The 23,186-nt window shown below is 54.6% G+C and overlaps 1 protein-coding gene across 1 annotated transcript in view; it reads right to left on the reverse strand.

The window, feature by feature from the left end:
• The window catches only part of NUDCD3 (NudC domain containing 3), a 38,052-nt gene extending 15,706 nt beyond the window's left edge, over positions 1 to 22,346 (reverse strand). Inside the window, exons 1-3 of the mRNA XM_033088093.1 lie at positions 22,021 to 22,346; positions 16,731 to 16,960; positions 4,285 to 4,417 (exon numbers count right to left, since the gene is read on the reverse strand). Coding sequence (XP_032943984.1) covers positions 4,285 to 4,417; positions 16,731 to 16,960; positions 22,021 to 22,212 — 555 coding nt within the window. The 5' untranslated portion in view covers positions 22,213 to 22,346. The remainder of the gene's footprint in view (positions 1 to 4,284; positions 4,418 to 16,730; positions 16,961 to 22,020) is intronic.
• Between the last annotated feature and the right edge of the window lie 840 nt (positions 22,347 to 23,186).

Consider the following 23,186-nt stretch of genomic DNA (forward strand, 5'->3'; position numbering starts at 1 on the left):
GCTGTGTTCCCTTCTGCACGGGAAATAAGGTCAAACACACCCGTGAATGCACTGTGTGTGGAAATGCCCCAGGAACACACCCACATTTACAAGCCATTTATACTGACCACGTCTGTAATTAAACGTAGCAACTGGCTCAAACCCAGAACACCCCCCCAACACACCCCAACCGTCCTTATCCACATATGACAGTAGCAGATGGTGAGGACACGCTAGACCACTTTCGGGTTTTTTTTGCTTTTTTTTTTTTTTAAAGATTTTATTGGGGAAGGGGAACAGGACTTTATTGGGGAACAGTGTGTACTTCCAGGACTTTTTTTTCCAAGTCAAGTTGCTGTCCTTTCAGTCTTAGTTGTGGAGGGCGCAGCTCGGCTCCAGGTCCAGTTGCCGTTGCTAGTTGCAGGGGGCGCAGCCCACCATCCCTTGCGGGAGTTGAACCAGCAACCTTGTGGTTGAGAGGATGCGCTCCAACCAACTGAGCCATCCGGGAGCTCAGTGGCAGCTCAGCTCAAGGTGCCATGTTCAATCTTAGTTGCAGGGGGCGCTGCCCACCATCCCTTGTGGGATTCGAGGAATCGAACTGGCAACCTTGTGATTGGGTTGAGAGCCCACTGGCCCATGTGGGAATCGAACCGGCAGCCTTTGGAGTTAGGAACATGGAGCTCTAACCACCTGAGCCACCGTGCCGGCCCCTAGACCACTTTCTTAAAATTACAGTTTTTAAAAATCAACATTAGTGCCGTTTTCGGCCTCAATTCTATCTCCCTGATTTTGTTCAGTTTCAAGTTCTACCTGTTCCTTCTGAGCTGCACCTGGGAGTGCTGCTACCTCATCAAATACGACAGAAGGTCACTTTCAAGTGATAAAACCCCTACTCTGTTAGGATGCAGCTGCTGACACATGAGATGGGACCTTCCATGAGTTCACTTCCATAACAATTAAACTAGAAACCATTAGGATTTAGACAAAGCTCTCTAATGGGGTAAAAAGATCAAAGTGAACTATAAGGCAGCAAAAGTTCACGGCCGGGAGCCCACCAGCCAGACACAGGACCTCCCCAGTCAGCAACGACCACCCACAATCTCTCAGAGGAAGGAGAACACTGAGGAGGAAATTACTTCACTTGCCACTCAATGTCATCCACTCATGACTTCTGTAACAATATGACATTTTCCACTCAAAAGAGGACTGATCAAGCAGGGCGGGGATGGGGGCCGGGGCCTCATCACTTTGCATCTCGAAGAGATTTCTCATCTGCAAAATGAGAGGTTAGACTAAAAATCTCTGGGCCTCAATTTTCCAGCATTAAAATCCTATGGTTCAATGAGATGTCACTCTTACAGCTGATGTCAGCCATCACACCAACATCTACATCATGACCCCTGCTCCAGGCTCCCGAGGCAGACCTACCCACACCACTAGTGCTTCAGACCACAGCTCAGTTTTGAGAAGTTCTTTCTTGAGGTCCACCAGAGCAGTCTCCCCTTATCTGTCCCCCACTACACTTGAGAGGCAAGTCCATTTCGACAGAAATCAGTGAGTAAAGGAGAGGCAAGGCTGCAGCTGGAGAAGGGGGCCAGGACCCGTCCGCCAACAGGCAGTGTCTCCCACCTGCACCCCTCCAGGAAGAGCTACCAATAGCCCAGAGCAAGCGAGCCCACCCACTGAGCAGCTGCAATCACCAGATGCCAAGGAAAAAACCCAAAATAAACACTGCTGACAGGTAGCTGTGTGACAGCTACCTCAGGGGACAGCTGCAAAGGAGCCAGTCCAGAACGAAGGTGACAACTCAGAAAAACCTTAGACCAGCAAAAGCCAAGAGATGCAAAATAAAGTCCTCCCCAAATTTTAAAAAAGGGAGGTATGACTGAAACACTTAGATCACTAAGAAATGGAGAGACTGTGAATTCTTAGAAGATTACAGTATAAAAAGAATGCCATGGGACAAGAACACTATTGAAGGAAAAACAGAAAAATTCAACCATGTAAATTACATAAATGTCTAACCACTATGCTGTACACCTGAAATTAATATACAACAATACTGAATGTCAACTGTAATTGAAAATTTAAAAATGGGGAGGAAAAGGGGAACGGGAATAAGAGGTTCAAATTTCCAGGTATAAAACAAATCAATCGTGGGGATGTAACATACAGCGTGGGGAATTTGGTCAATAATACTGTGACAGCGTGGGACGGTGTCAGATGGTTGCTGGACTCATCATGGTGATCACTTCTTCAGGTGTATAAATGTTGAATAACTATGGAGTACCCCTGAAAATTATGTAATACTATACCTTAATAAAAACCTTTAAAAAACAAAGAAAACCTGGGGCTGCCCGGTGACTCAGGTGGTTGGAGCGCCGTGCTCCTAACGCCGAGGTCACCGGTTCGATTCCCACATGGGCCAGTGAGCTGCGCCCTCTACAGCTTAGATTGTGAACAACAGCTCTCCCTGGAGCTGGGCTGCCATGAGCAGCCGGAGGTCGGCGTGAGCTGCCACAGGCTGCTGTGTGCCGCGGTGGGCTGCCGTGGAAGTGGGCACACCATTCCAGCCGTCAGTCGCAAATGCATTTGAGAGGCACGTGACAGCCATCCCTGCGTGCAATGGGACTAAAGTCGGGACCCTTAGGACACACTGCCTGTGGCGGAGCAGGATCATGGCACCGACACCCTGATCACTGGCGTGTACGTGGAACACACCGTGTTCACTGGGCAGCTTTCCTGGGTGGCTGTGGCAAGTACAGAGAGCTATCAGGTTACTTGGGTCTCCTGCTGGCTTTAGGCTGGTTTTAATGGAGTCCTTAGAGAGAGCTCCAGAAGCTCCTGGAAAAGTTGGAAGACAGACCAGGAAGCCACAAGTTTTTCAGCCAGTAATGAAGTATGAAGTATGGTCACCAACACTTTTCATAATTTATTCACCTGCATACAAGTCAATCAAACCAAAAATGAAGTGGAAATCAACTTCTGACCCTCAGTCACCCTAATAGATGCTGGACAAAGCAGCCCGGCAGGAAGACCAACGTGCCCCACCACGGCCTACCAGGACTGGCAGGGACATGGTCAGCAGGAGCGATTCCCAGGGGATGACCACTAGTTACCTGGTCCAACTGGATCCTGAAGTCCAGCGACCAGGGATCCGAGCCCTGGCACGTATCCTGGGATGGGGGAGGGGGAGGAAGGGAGGGAGGAAGGAGGGAGCCGTGGTGCTGATGGCGGTCCCACCTCACTGCTGCACATGGCAGGCCTGTCTCAGGGGCAGCCCGGGAGCCAGCAAGGGACCTGTGCTCGGAACCTCAAGATGGGGACCAGCGAGGCTCGAAGGCCGCCCAGCCTGGATCTGCACAGGTACCCAGACCAGCAGGAGCTGCTGCCACATGACGCGGTGATGATATCAGAAAACATAAATGCAGCCCAACCTGCGTGTCGCGTGCCCGGGGCCTTTCTACAGGAGCAGCAGTACTCACTTTGAGGGAGGAGTGGGGCGCAGGGAGCAGACTCCTGGAACCGAACCATGCTTCACCAGTTCACTCAGCCATCACCCACCACGCCTCACTTGGACAGCGCCCTGTCCAGGCACAAGGCTGGCACGTGTGCTGAAGAGCCACGGCAGCCCGGATGACCGAGTGACTTCTGAGGCCTCAACGTCTCACCCGTAAAATACGACAGATTACTCCCTTGGCTGTAGGTCCTCAGGAGGACGAAGTGTGGACAGTTTGTGGCACAACCAGTGTTCTACACTGAGGACACAACAAGCCGACAGGCCACTTCACACACTGCACGAGGATCTTTTTCTTTACAGTGAAGCCCACCTGTTTACAACTACCTACAAATCATGTCATTCTCAGCGGGGTTCCCCAGGACTTGGCTCCGTCCCACTAAAGGATTTGAGTGAGCTGGAGGTCCACTCCTGCTGTAAATGTGACAGCCCCCACGGGACATGGCCTCCTGATCAGAGGCCAGCTTAGCTGAGCACAGAACTGCAGGTCTCTGCTCTGCCCTGGGGACCACACTTCTCCTGCAGTGAAGCAGCCTTGCCCACTGGTTGTGTCTTCCGTGGACAAGAAATGTCATACAGGAGTTGAGAACACTGCAATTAGGACGCAGCTCAGGCACTATGCACACAGCACAGGAAGCTGGCGGGGCCGGCCGGGCGCGCCCCACTCCTGACCTGACGGGCTTCAACCGGCAGGTGGTGTTGGCGGAGGGGGGACCTGGGAGGGAGAAGACGGGCGACAGCCGTGCGGAGGAGAGCGGTGCGAGCGGCGGGAAGAGCCCGGTTACCTGCCTGCCCTTCACCACGTGCTCGGGCACCGGCACCTTGAGCTCCAGGTCTGTGTAGTCCTGCGACCAGGTGTAGTTCTCGCGCACAGCACCGTTGTAGCTGTCGGGGTTCCTCTGGAACTGCTCCTGTCCCCTGAGAAAGAACCAGAGGTCAGATGGCAGCATGACACGCACATGGGGCACACACGGGTCTCCCGCTCTTCTGAAAGTGCTGCCTAGTCTCGCGTGCATTTGCATCTCTGAGCCCGACTTCTGACCCACTCGGCCTCCCGGGAAACCCCAGGGGCGGGACAAAGGGGAGACCTGCAGGCGCGCCCGAGAGCAGCTCCCTCGTGGCAGGAAAAGCGTAGCTCCTGTGGTCCTCATGGAGCTTAGTAGCAAGGCTAGTGCCCTGGCCAAGAGCCTCGCGGATAAAAGCTGCCCGTCAGTGGTGCCTGTCGCTGCTGCGCTCTCCCCTAGGCCACGCCGCGTCCCTCTGCTCAAGCCGGCCGTCAGCTCAGGGGAGGACAGCCGACAGCCCAGGGAACCCCGCACTCCGGGCAGCCAGCTAGACAGGCCCGCCGGGAAGCTAAAGTTGGAGATAAAGTGCAGTAGCACATGTGCCATAAAAGTTGGTGACCAGCATCCAACTCAATCTGAAAATTAGTAAGTAAAATGGTTCTGCGGGAACCAGAATTTCGGGAAAGCCAAGTTCCTCTATGAGGGTTCCAGATAATACATGAAAAAGATCTAACAGGGTGAAAAAATCACCATCTGCAACCACAATGGGACATGAGTCTGCACACGGAATGACCTGGAGTAGGCGCCTCTGCAGCGGCACCACATCCACGCCATCCCCATCCGACCACCACCTACAGGGAGCAGGACGGGCAGGGACCACGTTCATCCCCGCCGTCAACATGCCAGCAGCCAAGTCCAGAGTTTGGAAATGACAGCAGCTGAAGTTCTAAGTTTCTTTACAAGTAAGACGCGTAGAAAAAAGAAGGGGGTTATTCCAAAGAAGAAGACACAACAGCCAATGCCCTATCGGCAACGTGAAAAGCAACTGTAAAGACAATCTGAGACAATCAGGAAAAGCTGAACTCACACTGGGCCCTAGATGACAAAGGGACGATGGATTTGGAGGCTGTGGTCATTACATTAAGTTTGAAGATGGGTGAAATGTTGTGATTTCTGGGATTTGTCAAAAACAGACACACAGGGGCGGCCAGATGGCTCAGTTCGTTAGAGCACAAGCTCTGAAAAACACGGTTGCTGGTTTGATTCCCACATGGGTCAGTAAGGTGAGCCCTCCACAACTAGACTGAAAGCAACAAGCTGCCAGAGGGCTGGTTGGATGGCTGTGTTGGTTAGAGCGCGAGCTCTCAACAACAAGGTTGCCAGTTCAATTCCCACATGGGATGGTGGGCTGTGCCCCCTGCAACTAAATGGCAACTGGACTTGGAGCTGAGCTGCACCCTCCACAACTAGATTGAAGGATGACCACTTGGAGCTGATGGGCCCTGGAGAAACACACTGTTCCCCAGTATTCTCCAATTAAAAAAATAAAAAAATAAAAAAACAAACAAAAAAGACACACAAGCGAAGTTGGGGTAGGGAGAGAGCTGAAACAATAATCACACAACGTTATGGGAGGAAGCAGGGGAGCTGGTGGCATTCGACAGGCTGTCCCCTCCTCTGTCATCTGAAATTGGAAGAGCTTGTTTTGGCGCCATACCCAGGAGAGGACCTGCTGGGTGGGTGGTGAGTCAGGGCCCATACTAAGAGACAGGCAGACCCCGACTTCCAAAGACGCCCAGCAGCTCAGCTCCATCGTGCCATTTGCCAATTAAACACCATGAGTGAGCAGGCAGCTTGGCCCTGTCACATTCCCCTGCGTGTCAGTGCTCACTGGCCACAGGACTCATTCCTGAGACCCCTGATCACTCGTCTGTCCTTCACCTGGTTCAGATAAGTGCTCTGTGTATTTTTGATAAGAATTCTTTGTTGGTGTTGTAGTTTACAAAGGTCTTCCCCTGGATTACAAATTGTCTCCCTACTTTCTTCAAGATGCTAGATTATCACTATAATTAAGTGTCTCAGGTCCTTAAAGGTTCTCCCCTTCCCGAGCTTGGAGGGGACTCGTGCGTCCTTCTGCCAAGAATTCTCTCTCCAGGGGCCGGCCCGGTGGCTCAGGCAGTTGGAGCTCCATGCTCCTAACTCCTAAGGCTGCCGGTTCGATTCCCACATGGGCCAGTGGGCTCTCAACCTCAAGGTTGCCAGTTTGACTCCCACAAGGGATGGTGGGCTGCGCCCCCTGCAACTAACATTGAACAACAGCAACTGGACCTGGAGCTGAGCTGCGCCCTCCACAACTAAGACTGAAAGGACAACAACTTGTAGCTGAACGGCACCCTCCACAACTAAGATTGAAAGGACAACAACTTGACTTGGAAAAAAAGTCCTGGAAGTACACACTGTTCCCCCTTCCACAATAAAATCTTAAAAAAAAAAAAAGAAAGAAAAAAGTGTTAACAATGCTCTCTCCTAAATTTTTAATCTCTCTTTTTTGGAGTTATTACTCCCTCTGCACTCAGCCTTGGTTTCCTGTGTAGTCTCTTCTCTTGACCAGTCATCCCAGAATTTTGTCTAAATACAAAGTCCAGTTGAGGGACACAGAAGGGCCAACCGAGGACAGGACTGGCCGTGGTCACCATGTGCACTGGCCCAGCTCCACCAGGAGACTGTCCACCAACCAACAGGAAGGCTTGGTTTAACAAAAAAGTCTCATAACAAGTACACTGTGAAAACTTCCTTTCAATGTTTTAAAATTAATTTTGTAGTTAAAACTATGAGATAATACTGTATTTACATCAAATAAATGAGGCAAAGTACTTGGAGTCTCATAATATGACCATGAAGTAGTTTGATGGGTGTTAATCCAAATTTAGGGGCACCTTAGAGAATCTGCATCAGATGGTCAGCCGATATTTACTACAAACTCTTTAATCAACTAAAAGTGGAACTGTTATACTGAGACTTTTTCTTAAATCATGTTAATTATTTTAACAAGGAAAAGAGGCATTCCAATTTTTGCAAATACATAAATGTGAAATATACATTTTAAAACAAAAATTAGATAATCTAGTCCATAAATATATCCATTGAAGCATGCTGAATTCTTAGCCTCTAACTCAATTTTCTATTCCTAGTCATTCAAAATCAGAAAAGTTATGCCCAGCTGACTTTCGAATTGAACTATAAGCGCAGAGAAACCAGCACTCAGAAGTGCAGTGTCTGCCTACCAGGGACAGCCGCACACGGCCAGGAGGTCCAGTCGAGGTGAAACAGAACCCCACTCAGCAGGCACGTGCCGGAAGCTACATCCACGCCCCCGCTCCCGTCCCCTACCCTCCCTAGCCAGCAGCTTCCCCAAAGAACGCTCAACTGCGCCACTGGCGTCGACTGACCTCCACGCCCAGCCAGCTTCAGTGCCACCAACGCCGCTGTCCTCACCCCATCCTATCAGGGCCCCCCCACTCTCACTTTGAAAGACCCACCTCACATCACACTTGTGACTCACAGGCTGTGGCCTCATGGAACCTCTGAGACTGTCCTACACGAGGTGAGTGTGACACCGTGTCTTATCAGCAAGGCCCACTGTGGTTTCTGGGCCTGCCACACGCACCTTGGGACACAGCAGGTGGCTCTGAAGCCACCCGGTCTGTATCTCTGACACTGACATCAGAAAACAAAACAGCCTTGATAAGTAAAGTTCAAATCCTGCTTCAGATGACCAGGGTTTGACAAAGTTCAACATCTGAACAGAGAGATCAATAAAAGTAAAAATGGGAAAAACGGGAAAGGAGGGAACGAAAGGGGTGGTGGGCCTTCCCTGGGCCCAGGGACAGGAGTTGGTGGAGGCTCGGGCCGCCGTCAGTCTACCACCAGCTGGGAAATATGTGCGCCTAGCCCAAGCAGAAAGGTGCAAAGTGTCATCTGTCAGTGCCAGGCTGCCTGCACTGCCAGCGTGAGGGGCTTTGGGAAGGAGAAACCTGGGCAGGGGCAGTGTGGTCACTGCGCCAGCAGCACGCTGACCAGCACTGCAAGAGGCAGTGTGGCAAGCAGACCAGGGGACCAGGCCAGGTCACCGGGGAGCTCGAGGTGATAAAAGGTCTTGAGCCGGAAGGAATGGCTCTGTATTGAGGGCTGAGAAAGCCGACTGTTTTCAAGTGGATGTAAGGCTTACCTGTTCTGTTCTAGAAGTGTTACTAAGGTACTGCCTGAAACACTGTGGGCCAGGGGTTGGCCAATACAGCCCAGCCCGTTGTGTAAATAAAGCTTTATTGGAACACAGCAGCGGCGATCCATTTATAAAGCATCTCCAGCTGCTCTTGGCTCCAGGACAAGCGGGCTGCAAAGCCTGAAATATTTACCAGCTGGGCTTCAAATTAACTTACGTAGTTTTGGAAATTTGGGGGTTAGCTGTTTTGTTTTATTTGGCATCTTTTAAAGAGAATATTTTTAAGTAAAAAAAGAAAATCTTCTGAAATCAGTTTTAATCAATAAAACATCTGCAATGAGAGGGGCTCCTGCCACTGGGCCACTGCCACTCCTGCCACTGGAGGAGGCTCGGGACAGGCAGGGCACCTGGGACTGGCCGCCTCCATCCCGCCCTGGGCAGGGGCAGCGCGGGACAGCCTCCAGACGGCAGCAGGGGGAGGGGAAGTCCAGGAAAGACACAAGCCCAGAATTAAATGGAGACCAAACGGAACGTCAAGAATGGCCACGAGGATTGTGAGGGGGAAGAAAAACGAGGGGAGGGGACACAGCCCCTGCAGATAGCAGGCACTCAGGTAGCAAACTGCCCCAGTCCTGACCAGGGTGGCAACGGGGAGAGGAGGGCTGCCCGACAAACGGGGCCAATGCACAAAACTAAACCTAAATGAGAAAAGCACACTGTACTTTACATTTTTCCGGGGAAGTATCTTTACTATATCAAGGTAGAGAAGCAATAACCAGATGCGTCCCATCAGAGGAAAAGACCGATGGTTAAAACCTAAACTCAATGTAATGCTTGCGTGTGGGGCGGCTCCAGGGAGGAGGGACCAGAGCTAGTATTTGCGGCACAGAAGCCATTTCTACAATCGGCAGCAGAGGCAGAAAGTCAGCCAGGGCTGCAACGAGGACATGCCACTGAACACTTGGCGGCCTGAACATTTTCTGGTCAAATTCTGCGTCTGCGTTCTCTCCTCCTCCCCATTGCCCCTATTTCCCCAACCCCCCAATTTTGAAAAGCAAATGGAAGGGCCTTTTCCCTCTGTGTAATTTCCCCGCTGGCTGCAGCGCTCACAGCCCGGCACAGCAGATCCTGGCGATGTTTGCCCACCTGCTTTATCTGGAGGGTCATCACTTCCTGCTCCTGCTGCTTTGGGGCAAACATTAGCGAGCGGAGGGCTTTCCACCAGTGCCAAGGTGTATTTCACAACAGTCTGCATGTGTGGGCGCACGGTGCTGGCCACACCTCCCCCACAGTGACGAAACGGCGGCCTTAGGACTCTGGCTCAGTCATTCCAACGAGTCCTCCTGCATAATAGTTCCCGGCAGGACTTCCAGCACAAGTCACACGATTGGTGGGGAATCAGGCCCCGTGTCTTCATCGCCAACCTGCCGGTCCCACGAAGCACGTCACCCACATCAAGTCATAGAGGACTTCCTGCCCCAGGTCCCCAAAGCCAGCTACTGGTGCCATGGGGACACAGCCCTCACTCGGGGAACTGACAGGCAGTGGGTGACACGTAGCACCCACCTCAGGCTCAGGTGGTCTGGCCTCAGCCCTGATTTGTACACGTGGCTGGACTGCTCAGGCCCAGCTGTGACCGCTGGGCGCCACCTGCCTGCACGACTCCACATGTGCACGCTCACACTCGTGCCGACGGAGAGCTTCCAGGACACAGCGGGGCCTTGGTCAGAGTGTGGCCGTCTGCGCGCTGGACCACAGCTCAACCTGGGAGGCACGCCCAGCAGGGAACGGCCAAAGCAACAGGCAGTAATGACACTCCAGGGAGGTGCTAAGGCTGCTGCAGCCCCGGTCTCTGCAGACAGTACTCTCTGTTCTTGTCCGTGGCAGGCTGTCAGGAATGGCAGCTGTGACAGAACAGGGCAGGCTGAGAACACGCCTCCTGTTCACAGTCTCTGTGTCAGCCCCCGGCCCCCGCAACGGCCCCTCCAGCCAGTGCGAGCAGAGGGCAGGCACCAGTGACGTCACTGGAACCCGGGAACGAAGCCTGTGAGCACTGCTGGGCCAGCAGCACCAGCCGTGAACGCAACCTGCCACGCCCTCAGCCCAGCAACGAGATGGAGGGCACCGAGGAGGGAAGCCTCGCAACCACCAGCAGACAGCGGTGACGTGGCAGCTCCTGGGGCACTGCCACCCTGCTCTGCAGTCGCCCAAGCCCAGGACCACATGTGTGATGAGCAGGTGACCATGGGAACCGCTGACAGCCAACAGCGCCGTGCTCAGGCCGGTCAGCTGGGCAGGCAGACGACCCTGGGGTTTTCCAGAAGCACAGAGCACGTTGGGTGGTGTCCGTCACTCCGAAACAGGAATCTTCCAGAAGGTGCATGACACTGGGAGAAGTGAACATGACCCGTGTCCCTGACGGACATTCAGGTAACTTGGGCAGAGATCTAGACACATTTTGCTCACAAACATTTCATGAATTGCTGTGAAATGGCACAGAAAAGGCATAATTCCCAGGGCTCTAGTCACAGTGACTAAATGAACGCAGCCCTCTTGTGTCATCAGCATGCCCACTGTGTGATGACCTGTGACAGATGGACACCCATGTAACTGACACCTAGAATCCCCCACTGACCACGTCTCCAGAAAGATGCCCAGATAGAAACCGCTAATGGACAGACACCCTGCTTGTCATGGAATGGACAGGCCCTTGGGGAGGCTGCACCACGGTGCCCAGTGTGAGCACAGGGAGCCCCAAGGCCTCAGGGAGCAGGGGAGGTGTCGCTATACCCGCTCTGTGCAACACCCGTCCTGCCATGCCGTGGGCACCTTCAGAAATGAGAGGAAATGACCTGGAAGTCTGTCCCCCTGGGGAACATAGGCACCTGGAATGACGCTCCCCCTCCACTGTTCAGCCCTCCCCAGAAAACGCTCCAGTGTTTGTAGGTCACAGCTAGTCGCACCTGCGCGCTCACTGCATGGCTGACAGCAGCAGACGGGGAGGTCTGGGGAGCCCGCCGGCCTGCACAGGACTCTGGCCAGGGCAGAGCCTCACAGGGGCTGGCCCAGACCTGTCTCCCGCCCCTGCAGGGCCAGGAACACTGCACCTCTGCACGAGGAGGAGATTCTGTCCAGCGTCCAGGCTCGGGGCCACCACAGCGCAAACCTGAGGGGCACCGGCTAGTCTCCTTCCAAATGGCCCCTCGCCGGCCCCCAGGCTGTGCCTGCTGCGAGCCATCCCCCCCACGGAGCAGTCAGCACAGAGGTTCCCCCAGATCCTGAACAGCTCAGGCCACCACAGGCCTGGACTGCCCACGCCCATCCCCACCCAGCTCTGGTGAGCAGCGTGGGGGAAGCAGAGGCTGCACAGGCCATCCTGAATGACACCTGTCGGGCCCCACAGCAGGTCCACACACCCCAGAAACGCTCACCTGTACCCATCACTCAGCACTCACTGACCCCGCAGCCCCCTCTGAGAGCCATGACCTCTCACACAGCTGAGTAGTGCCAGAGCTGGCATCTCAACCAGGGTGTCTGACTCCAAAGGGGAAGGCAGGAGAGAAAAGGGGACAATGAAAACAGCTGCAGGGGACACGGGCTTCCAACAGGCCTGGCAGGTGACACGCCAAAATGACAGCACAGCTGGCTCCTGGCTCAGACGGCTCTCCAGCCAGAGCCAAGGCTGTTCAGGCAGGACGGCCACATGCGGGAGACAGGAGCAGCCTGGGCCACCAGAACGCAGAGAAGTGCTTGGGGAATGGTGCCGATGTCACAGGACATGTTCCCTTGAAGGGACACCGAATGACAGGACAGGATGGTGGGTCGTAACTGAGCACCGACACACACACACTTGCATGCAGAATGAGTGAGGGTGCATCTCTCACAGCACAGCCCAGGGAGTGTGGGGAGGGGCGCCCCCCCCCCCGCCCGAGTGCATGACGTAGATAAGGTCACTGCGCAAGCACAAGAAGCAGATGCCGGTAGTCTCAGTGTCCCCCCCCCCCAAGACACTGAGCAGTTACAGAGGGGACAGAACCTCAGCGAGAAGCCAGACACACGAGACACACTGAGTGACAGTCTACCAAGAAGGTCGGCACGGTAAGTGTCAAGGTCGTGAGAGGTGAAACAGACGCAGGGCCGGGAGGAAGGCCCTCTGGGTGCAGCCGGGGACGCTGGGCATTCTCGGAATGATTTTTGCGACTCCCTTTTGTAGATCTGAGTTATCTAAAACGGGAAGTCTTTTAAAGCCCACAAAGTAAACAGACATCACAGGTTCCACTCCATCGAGCATCAAAGCCTCACACCTGACCTTCAGCACGCACGCTTCCATGTCTGACCCTCAGCTCACAAGCAAGCAGACACCCCGGACGACCCATGCCAGGGTCCCCAAAGCAAACCCGGAGAGGAAGCCGCTGTGCTTGAGGCCCCAGCCCCAGGTCGGCCGGTGACTCAGCCCCCACCCTCACCCCCCGCGGGGCTTCTCAGGAGCCCATTGCCGCGTGAGCTCACTGCTCCCTAAAGAGACGTGGGACTCGGGGTTCCTGCAGCTCCCTCACAGCAATGCTCACAGCCTCGGGCGCCCAAGTGCCAACCTCTCAGCACAGAGAGGGGAGACCACGAGGCAGCGTAAAGAACACTGAGGTGCCATGAAAGGCGACAGCCAACAGTGCGAAGACCTTAGAGTCAGAAGGTGCAAGAAAGCTCAGCGCTCCTGGATAAGGGCATGGTCAGCTACGTTAAACTCAAAGGTCTGTCATCCTTGAACGTGACTTTTAACTAGTCACTTTTGTTCAGCTGGTTACTCACTGCCACTGCATGCCAGGCATGCTCCCGGCACCGGGACATGGGCGAGATGGACTCAGCTCTGCCCTCCATCACTTCCTGCCAATCGACCTGCTCCTGACTCCTGGGGAAGGAACCGGCAGGGAGGAAAAGACACAAGGACGGACAGGCTGGAGGGGGCCGCCACCCAGGGGCCAGAGGCAGAGCCCAGGGGCGGCGGGGGGACGGGCCGAGAGCGCTACAGCGGCAAGTGTGATGCAGCGGGCTTCCTGCCCTGGTGACGTGCTCCGGGCTGCACCCCCTCACTCACGTGCCCTGCTCTCCCGGCCCCCTGGGCAGTCAGACACCCCAGCTCTCAATCTTTGGGCCTCTTCCCCATTTGCAGCCCGGCCTAGGTGAGCTCATCCAGTCCATGGCTGCAAATGCTCACCTGCGGACACAGGCTGCCTCTGGGACTCCACCCACTGGCTCCTCCACTTCTCAGACCCCCTGTGGCCAAGGCTGGCAAATCCCACCCCTCCTCACCCCTCCCTCCTCAGCTGTCAGCTCCACCCTTCCAGGAGCTCAAGGCACCGAGCTTGACGGGGAGAATACATGCAGTTACATACTCAAGATTCTGCATGTTAAAAATGGATGTAGTTTACTACTAAATGTAGTTACTAAAACTGTATGATAAATACTAAATAGCCTCTATTTCTAGAAAACCTCAGAAAATCAACTGAGGAACTACTAGGAACCAGGAAGAGAATTTGGTATTGGTGTGCCGGCCCTATCAAACACAAACGTACAAACGTTCAAATTCTACAGAACATACCAGCCTCGAAAAAGTAAGTCATCGCATTCTTGGACAGAAAGACTCGAGGATGTGAAGATACCAATTTTCTCTAACTCCAAACATGAACTTAATGTATTCCCAGTGAAAGTTTCAACAGAATTTTCATTTGGAAAAATTAATGTTCAAGAAAAGCCTGGGGGAGGGGAGATGAAGCCTTTGTCCTCAGGTGTCAGATGCATTATGGGAAAGAATGGCACACAGAGACAAATGGCACAAATGCTTTAGTATCTGCGAACACACAGAACAAAAAGGAAAAACACAGAAACATCACAAAGCCAGTCGGACTCCAACATACACACAGTGAGCGGCATTTCAAATATAACCAACGAGGCGACAGTGTTTTAACAACAGCCAAGAAGTGGGTCAGGGATGCCAGCGGGCACCTGGATGGCTCAGACTGCCGGGCTGTCTGGGGCCAAGTTAGCCACTGCCACCAAACGACACTGCCAGACCCCTGCCCCAGCAATCCTTGTCTTGGAACAGGTCCAGCAGATATCCGAGCACATGTTCCGAGAAGCACACGTGCCACTCCCACAGCAGCACCACTGTGACAGCAGCAGACTGGGGACAACCCCATTACACTCCCCACAGGGGCTCATGAGAAGTGACACCACATGAAGTGACACCACATGGTGGAAAGCTCTGAGGCCATCAAGACATGGCTCAGCTACAGTCGGTCACCTGGAAAGCTTCTGAAGACCCTCCCACGGCCGCACCGAGGCCAGGAGAATCGGCTCTCCTGGGGCGGGCCCAGGAATCAGCATTTTAAAGCCCAGAATTGCAGGCAGAGCACCTGCTCCCCTCCAGCTCGGGCGTGGGCCAGACCTGACTGCAACCCACCCCTGGGCACAGCGCCACCACGCCCACCAGGAGGAGGGCGCTGGCCACAGGAAGACCGTCCCTGTCGGAAGCGGACCCAGCACGGACTAACAGTCCACACAGAGGGCGCAGCACATGCAGCAAGAAAAATACATACAATATGAAACATTTTCCAGAAGAAAACACAGGCAGTGGTTGTCCTTAGGGAGACTCACTCCCATTACACACTGCAGCTTTCCACAGCGTACACCCTAAACCCGCTGTCAGTCAGTCACTGCCCCACGACAAGTCAGCAGTCATGAGCGCAGGGACTCAGCCCACAAACAACTTGAGTTTTCTGACAGATCAATTTTGAGGAAAGAAAAGGAGAGAAATTGAGGGTCAACAACAAGCGATGTGTAGTGGAGCCTTATTTGTAGATGTAAACAAACCTCTTATGGTTTGTTCATTAGGCTATTAAGTGAAAGCTGGAAGTTTAAACACTGATGAAACAACGTGGGGGAGAGGCAGCTGGTACGGGCTGGTGATGAGAACACGCAGGCTCGATATATTCTGTCTGCTCTCGCGTTGTGTTTAGATTCTTCCTAATTCATCCTCTGTGAGATGCATACCCGTTTTTCAATGGAAAAAAATAAGCTGGCATAAAAGTCACGCTTCTTTAGTGTTACAGAAAACACTCACTCACCTAGAAGCTGGTGGTGTCAGTCCTAATGGCACTAGGAGTGGCTGCCCTTCCTGGAACCCCATCTAGCTCACTGAGCCCGCCGCCTACCGCCTCAGCTCCCAACAGCTCTGGCCCTACCTCTGACTGGGACTTTAGGGGGGGACAGCAGGGAGCAGCTTCCTAAGCAGCCTTGTTCCCCGGTCTTTCCCAGATGGGCCGGCGCAGCCGCGAGTCTGACAGCCTCCGCGGCTCTGTGGGCCCCTTCCCTGGGCGGCAGAGGGACAGCCGGGCTGCACCCAGGTCACACAGCCACTGAGTAGGTCAGTGCGGGAGCACTGTGTCCCTCATCCAGGCCCAGCTCCCAGGGAAGAAACACTTGTTCCACAACACAATTACTCTCGGTGCTACCTTCTTCCTTTTCTCTTCTTTTTAAAGAAATTCTGTTCGTGATTATAAAGGCAAAGCCAGAGGCAGCCCAGTCCAGCTACAGCGACACCTGCCGGCCAAGAGGAGCACTGCCTTTCCGACGCCAACACTCATACACAAGGACCGTGGGCTGCCCCCCCTACCCTCACCCCCACCCCGGACAGGAGATGAAGCTGGAGAGTGAGGAGCACGAGCACGGCTCCGAGCCTGACCGGATGGGCACTCAGCTCTCGGCCAGGTTCACTGTCACCCCAAAACCCATGGGGGAGATGCTGTGACCACCTCCGCTTCACAGTAGACGCGGGAAGGTGACATGGCTCGCCCAAGGGAAGACACTTCCCAGGTGGCAGTGTCTACGGGCTCTGGGTGCGCAGTCCCCCATATCAGACGGCCTCTCCAGGGGTCCCTGAGGCGGAGAGGACCGTGGGCACATGCCCCCGCAGGAAGGGCGGCAACAGGACTGGGGCAAGTCTCCCAATGGCAGGTATTCAAGGCTGTGTGACAGGCAGGCCTGGCCTGACCCGACCAGGAGAAAAAGGGCACTGAGGCCACTGGCCTGCCACCCTGTGCCACAAAGCCTTGTCACGTGGCTGCACACAAGAAGAGCTCAGGCAACGCTGAGCCAGGTCGGCATTGTACCAGGGAGGCCCACTCACACCCACTGCTGCCGGGCCCAGCGAGAAAGCAGCAGCTCTTACTTGGGGCGGGCTGGGGGCTCCCTCGGGGCCTCCACAGCGCCCGCGTCTGCGCCCGGTGGCTCCGCCTCCTCCTGCTCGGGGCCGGCGGGGTCCGTGTCCGCGTCCGCAGTGGGGCCAGCCTCCAGCTCCTGCTCTGCAGCTGCCTCGTCCTCCCGCCTCGTCTTCTCCTCCAACTCTTTCCTCCTCTTGTCATCGTCCTGACGGGCCATGTGGTCAAAGGTTCTGAACACCTGAAATCAAACAGCCACGCACCAATGAGCTCACCTCCCAGAATGCACCACAAAAGGGCGGGTGCAGCAACACGCAGTAAGAAGGCACGGCAGCAAGGGGGACAGCACCGCCGCCGGCCGGAGGGACACGCACTCGGCTGGGCCGACCGCTGCCAGGCAGTGTCCCCTCCTGCGGGAGTTCCAGCCCGACCAGGGAGGCCTCACAAGCCACGGCCGCAGAAGCCCCACTTGTCGCCTCACGATGCAAGACTGAACGGCCCTGCCGCCATCACCCTCAGCCTGTCTGTCCAGCTGCCATCCAGCTGCGCGGCCGTGCAAAGCACTCGCTGCCCAGGTACTGAGCGCTGCTCAGGCCCACAGCTCAGACGGCAGATGGCAGAGGAGATGGAGCTGAAGTTCACTCGCAGGACGGCAGCAGGCACCGTGCGCGGCTGGCAGCGGCCTCTCTGGCTCGGCGGCCTGGGTCTCCGAAGGCTGGGAGTTCAGCCCAACAAACCTCTAGGATGTGCTGGCAGTGCGCAAAGCACGGCCTCCTACTGACAGCTCCCACCCTCTCCAAACGCAGAAGGTAAACCAGCCCTGCCTCCGTCTCTCCTGGGACACAGTCACGCCCATAAAAGTGCTGGGACTGTACCCCCAGGAAGTGCACATGAAACATAGCCCAAACATGTCCAAGGGCACACATAACCCTGGAAGTGCAGCCAGGACAGACCCACACATGACGACCTGACGGCAGAGGCTGAGGTCACACCCACCAGGCCTTCACAATGAGGCAAGCGAGCATTGCTGATGAGAGAAACATGGAGGGGTTTCCTGGAAGGAAGGGGTCTGGTCAGACCTTCAACGAAAGGCAGGCCCGTGTTCCTCGGGAAACCACAGCCTCCAGAGGCGAGGTCCTCAAGAAAAAGTCCCTGTGGCTGCTGAAGGCAGGAGGCTGGGAGACCTCACCTAGGAGCACGGTGGGAGCAGACCTGCCAGTTACCCAGCGACCGTGCCCCTTGGTATTTGCCAATAGCACTGAACACTAACCCCACACAAAACCCCACACACGAATGTTTAGAGCAGCTTTATTCACTACTCTCCAAACTAGGAGCAGAGATGTCCTTCAGTGGGTGGGTGGACAAACTGCCCATCCAGACAGAAGGACGTTAACAGCACTACAGAGACGAGCTGTCAGCCACGGAAAGACACGCAGGAACCTCAAGTGCATGTTACTAAATGACAGAAGCCAGTCTGAAAAGGCTGCACACTGTAATGGTTCCAACTATGTGACATTCTGTAAAATGCAAAACTATAGAGACAGTAAAAGGATCAGCGTTTAGGGGGGAGGGAGAAATGAATGGGGGAGCATGGAGGACGCCAAGGCAGTGAAACCACTCTGTGTGACACTGTAATGATGGACACGTGACACAATACGTTTGTCCAAACCCACAGAACGTACACAACCCAGAGTGACTCTAAAGCTGCTGGTTGGGGTGACAATGACATGTCAGTGTGGGTTCATCAACTGTATCAAAGGTCATGACTCTGGGGGGGGCTACATGTGGGAGGGGCTGTGGGGACTCTGGGCCTTCCCCTCAATTTTGCTGTAAACCTAAAACTGCTCTTAAAAAAAGTTGTCTTATGATAAAAGAAAAACCACAAATGTTTTACCAGTGGGCAGGAGTCCATTTCCAAAGGGCAGGACATACCCTGACATTAAATAATCGTGTCCTGTGCACCGAGCAGAGGACAGACTGAAGAAGGTACGAACACACCGAGCCACGCCAAATGTTTGGCAAAGTCTCTCAAGACCCATGACAGTGCCGAGAAAAGGAACACTACTGTTTCAAAGGCAATGGAGTCGGGCTCCGAGGGCAGCTGCCTGCCAGAGGTCCTGCATTGAGAGAGGAAACCACTGATAGACGCAGCGGGGAGACAAAGGCCTGAGGCTGAAGACAGGAGACGATGCCGACCTGCTCCTCCTTCCGAAACCTCATTTGTAACCCTGACCCTCTGCCCTTGGAGCTGCTCATGCTCGTGACACCCCAGACCTTCATCTTAACTCCACAAAAACAGCAACAGCAGGGCTCCTCTAACAGCCGGGACCCCGCGGACCCTGCCTGATGGTCCCACGGCAGCCCTGCCTCTGCTCACCAGCACCCCCAGCTCTCACTCATTCTAGAATCGCGGACCACAGGGCCGGAAGAGCCACCTATGACCTCCAACCAACCTTCTCAACTGACAGGGGAGAGTTACTGGCCCAAGATCTCCCCACGAGCTCCGTGAGGGACAAATGGAGCCAGTTTTCCTGACTCTCTTGGGCGGGCTTCTCCCACGCAGGCTGGCCAGAGACTTCCAGATAAACAGCATCAACGAAAACAAACAAAAATGTCATTCTGAACTATTTTCTTAGAACACACTAACATATCACGGAGAGAAACGCACTTTTCGCCTGCATCTTTCCTGATAAGGGGCCTTTGGCTGCGCATGCAGGCTGTGCAAGCCCTCAGAATTAGGAGGAAAAGTCTGACCAGTTTTACGCCACCCCCCAAATTATCAGGGAACGCTTTTGAGTTCCCGAATGGAGCACCCCAACACTCCCATCCACACCCCCTTTGCCTGTGGTCTGAAGAGACCCCAAGCACCTCCTCTCAGGTGGGGTGGCCACAGGAAGTACTCTTTTGCCATCAAGTCAGGGGCTGACGAGCACAGTGAGGTCAGGAGGCCATCCAATACCACTGGCAGGTGACACTGAGTGGTACCAAGTCCCTAGCTCTGACCCGGCATCTTTTCTTTCTTTTTGAGGCACAGGTGACAGCGTCCTATTCATTTCAGCTATATACGCAGCGACTGACAGCTGGACCCTCGGTGATCCCCACGACCACTGCCATGACCTGTCACGTGGCATGCTGTCACAATAGCACTGACTACCACCCTAAGCTGTGCGTTTCATCCCACGGTTTAGCTGTTTTATAAGTGGAAACTTGTCCTCACTCAGTACCTTGGTGTCCCACCCACAACAAAACTGTGCGGTGCTGAACCCGGCTTCACAGATGTCCTGCCACACGCCCCTGCAGTTAAGGGACAGCTCCCAGGAGTCACCCTGACCCTCCAACCAAGACACCCAGGGAATGTCTGCTTTGGTAAACTTCCTGGGCAATATTAACGGGTGGGAACCACTTCCAGAAACGGAACCCCTCTCCACCCTCTGCTGGAAACTGTCCCCTCAGTTTCTGTGACACTTACTACCCCACCCCCTCCCACTCTACAGCTTCCTGCTTCTCCTCTCCCTTCCCGACCCTCCACCTTCAGCTCTTCGCTCCCTCAGACCACTCAGGTCTCTGGCTCCCCGAGGTCCAGTCCCAAACCCAATAGCCTGGGGGCAGGGGCTTCTGTCTACGACTTCAAATTAACTTGTGTAAAACTAGGCTTTTCCCCAAACTCAAGTGACAGTACAGTTAATGCATTATCGTTACTCCACCCACCCAAGTTTGAAACCTTGGGTCATCTCTGATTCATCCCTGCCCTGTCCTGCTCTGCTCTCACCTCCACTTAAACTGGTCACCAAGTCTTAACCGTGAACATAGTAGGTTTACATATAGATACCAGATAAATGAGTTACCTGTCGGTTCATCTGTAAAACAAGGGCAAAGCCCAGCCTTTCAGGTTGTGTTAGCATTAAGTAAGATAGCGTCCTGGCCTGTAAAACCCCCGCCGTAATAACTGCTTCTTTCTCTTCCACATCCTTTCTGCAAGCTGCACTCACCCTACATCCCAGCATTCCCACCCTACCATGCGTGGAATGGTTAAATAATGGAGCAGAAACATCTGGAATCACAAAAACGAAGTTTTGAGTTCCAGCTCTACAAGTCTGGTCAATCACCTAGCCTTGCTGAGCTAGCACCCTCACCTGCCAAAAAAATCAACCGCATCTACTTCACAGGAATATCCACGAAACTAGCAAACTGTTACAGGGCCTGCTAGGAACCCTCAGTCAGATGGCGCAAGGCCACTGGAAGGATGAGGAAGAGCCTTCAGTTCTGACACTGACACTCAACTCCACCCCTCATTACACTGTATTATCTTTAGTTACTAAAACATTGTGAGCTTTGGTTTCTTCCTCAGGCACCAGGGAAATTCCTGAGCAACTCACAGGTTGCAGCAAGACTTCAGGTCACATTCGAAAGCACTGTATAAACTGTAAAGTGCTAGGGGACTGTGGGAGGTACCACCTGCGTTTCAATTTTCTCAGGTTCCTACCAAAAGGCTCAATGCTCAACTGAAGACCCACTTTCATCCCATCACAGTCCCACCTCCCCTTTCTGACTTCCAAACCATCCTTTCTATTCCTTTCCTTCCATGGCTGTCACACAATTGGCCTTGCACAGTTGTTACTGCCTGTGCTTTTCCTTCTTAACTATAACAAGTGTCACAAGGAGAGACCATTACTTAAACACCCAAACCACAGTGCACCTCTGCCTGTTTCAGCTGAGTGTAAACAGGAGCAGCAAGGACTTGCTTACTACACTCCAAGGTACCTAGTCAGGTTCAGGGAGGGTTCACGGGACCTCAAATATACAATAAACGTAACCTGGGATATACAGATGTACGCTCCAATGTGCTGTCTTTGACCCATTTCCAACAAGGGGACCACACCCATCAATCGCCACAGTCTCCCTTCCTCCTCCAGTCTGTGGTTTGGGGAGTCAAGGTGCTCGTTTTCATTCCCTGACTGGCAGTCCCTGGCACCTCCAGGGGTCCTGGGCTGCGAAAGCCAAGCTGGCCCTGAGCGGGGGTGTGCTACTTCTGACACCCAAGTGCGCCCTGTGTCAGCCAGGCTGTCGAGAGCCAGTCCTGCTCCCACACAGGAGCAACTTGATATGCGACCAGCGTCTCTGCTTACTCGCAGCCCCGGCCCCAGGAGGAGAGTCCGGGGAAGCGCCAGAGGGGGAACTGAGGCCGGGAGCGGAGCGAAGGGCGGACTCGCAAGGGTCGGCAATTCCCGGGGATCCGGGCGCCCGGAGGCGGGGCTCCCACCGCCCGCCCCACACCCCGCCCGCCCGCCCGGCGCGCGTCACCTGTAGCACCAGCGCCTGCGCGGCCCCCGGCGGGAAGCCCATGCGGTCGGACGGGTGGCGCAGCAGGCGGTAGAAGTCGGTCTTGCGGTAGAGGAAGCCGAAGAGCACGCGCAGGAAGTCCTGGACGTTGCCCACGTGCTGCAGGATGCCCAGCAGGGCCTGGTCGTACAGCTCGGCCGCCCCGGGCTCCATGGCGTCGCCGGCAGGAGGACAGCTCGCTCACTGCAGGCGCGGCCCGGACGCCGGCCCACGGCCACTTCCGGCGCGCCGCGGTAACGGCCCCGCCGCGGGCGCACCCGCGAAACTTCCGGTCCGCGCTCGCTCGGCCCCGGCGGCTGCGCTGCGCTTGGGCGGTCTCGCCGCTGGCCCCTCCCCCGCCGCCCCGCCTGTTCCCGGGCTCCCTCGCGGAGGAGTGCACTTGGGCCCCGAAGTGGCTCCTAGACGCCAGAGGGCCAGGGGCTGCGCGACTGAGGGCGCCTCGTGGCCATGTTGGAAACGGGCGGAAGAGTGCGGCGGACGCAGCACCACGTGGCCCGGTCCTGTTATGTGGTCTGTGGGTCGCGCTACCGCCCGGGTGTCCCGATCCCTGGTTTCCCAGCGCGACCGCGCGAGCCTTGCGCTGATGGGTGGGAGGAGGAACGTGCGTGCGTGCGGGTGGCATGTGTCCCGTTAACGACAGACAGTGGGTGAAATGCAAGGTGGCGTCGTAAGTAGAAGGAAGAACTTAGAGTGCGTACGTGCCCGAGTGCTGCGTGGAAAAGGTGCGCAACAGTCTGGTGTGCCATCATTGGGAAACCTGCGTGTGCATAGTGTACATACACCTGTCCCACGTGTTGTCCAAGTACAAAAGTTAAAAACTGTCAAAGATTTTATTCAACAGTTTAATTAACGAAGTCACCAGTGACGTGATAAAGCTGGTTCGCAGCATTGGGAGGAACTGGGTCCTTACTGAGAAAACAGCCAGGTTGTTGGGTTGGATACAAAGCTAGCTGGTGTCCTACATGATGGTAAAACCGAAGGTTACCTTTTCTAGTAGATAGGAAATGACTCGCATCTCAACGACTCAGATCTATAAGTTAACAACATATATCTTCATGGTGTATGGATTCTAAGGAATTGTAAATAAACTCAAACTCAAATTGCCCTAGAGAAGTGGTTCTGAAACT

The sequence above is a fragment of the Rhinolophus ferrumequinum genome, chromosome 20, assembly GCF_004115265.2.
Source record: "Rhinolophus ferrumequinum isolate MPI-CBG mRhiFer1 chromosome 20, mRhiFer1_v1.p, whole genome shotgun sequence".
Taxonomy (NCBI): Eukaryota; Metazoa; Chordata; class Mammalia; order Chiroptera; family Rhinolophidae; genus Rhinolophus; species Rhinolophus ferrumequinum.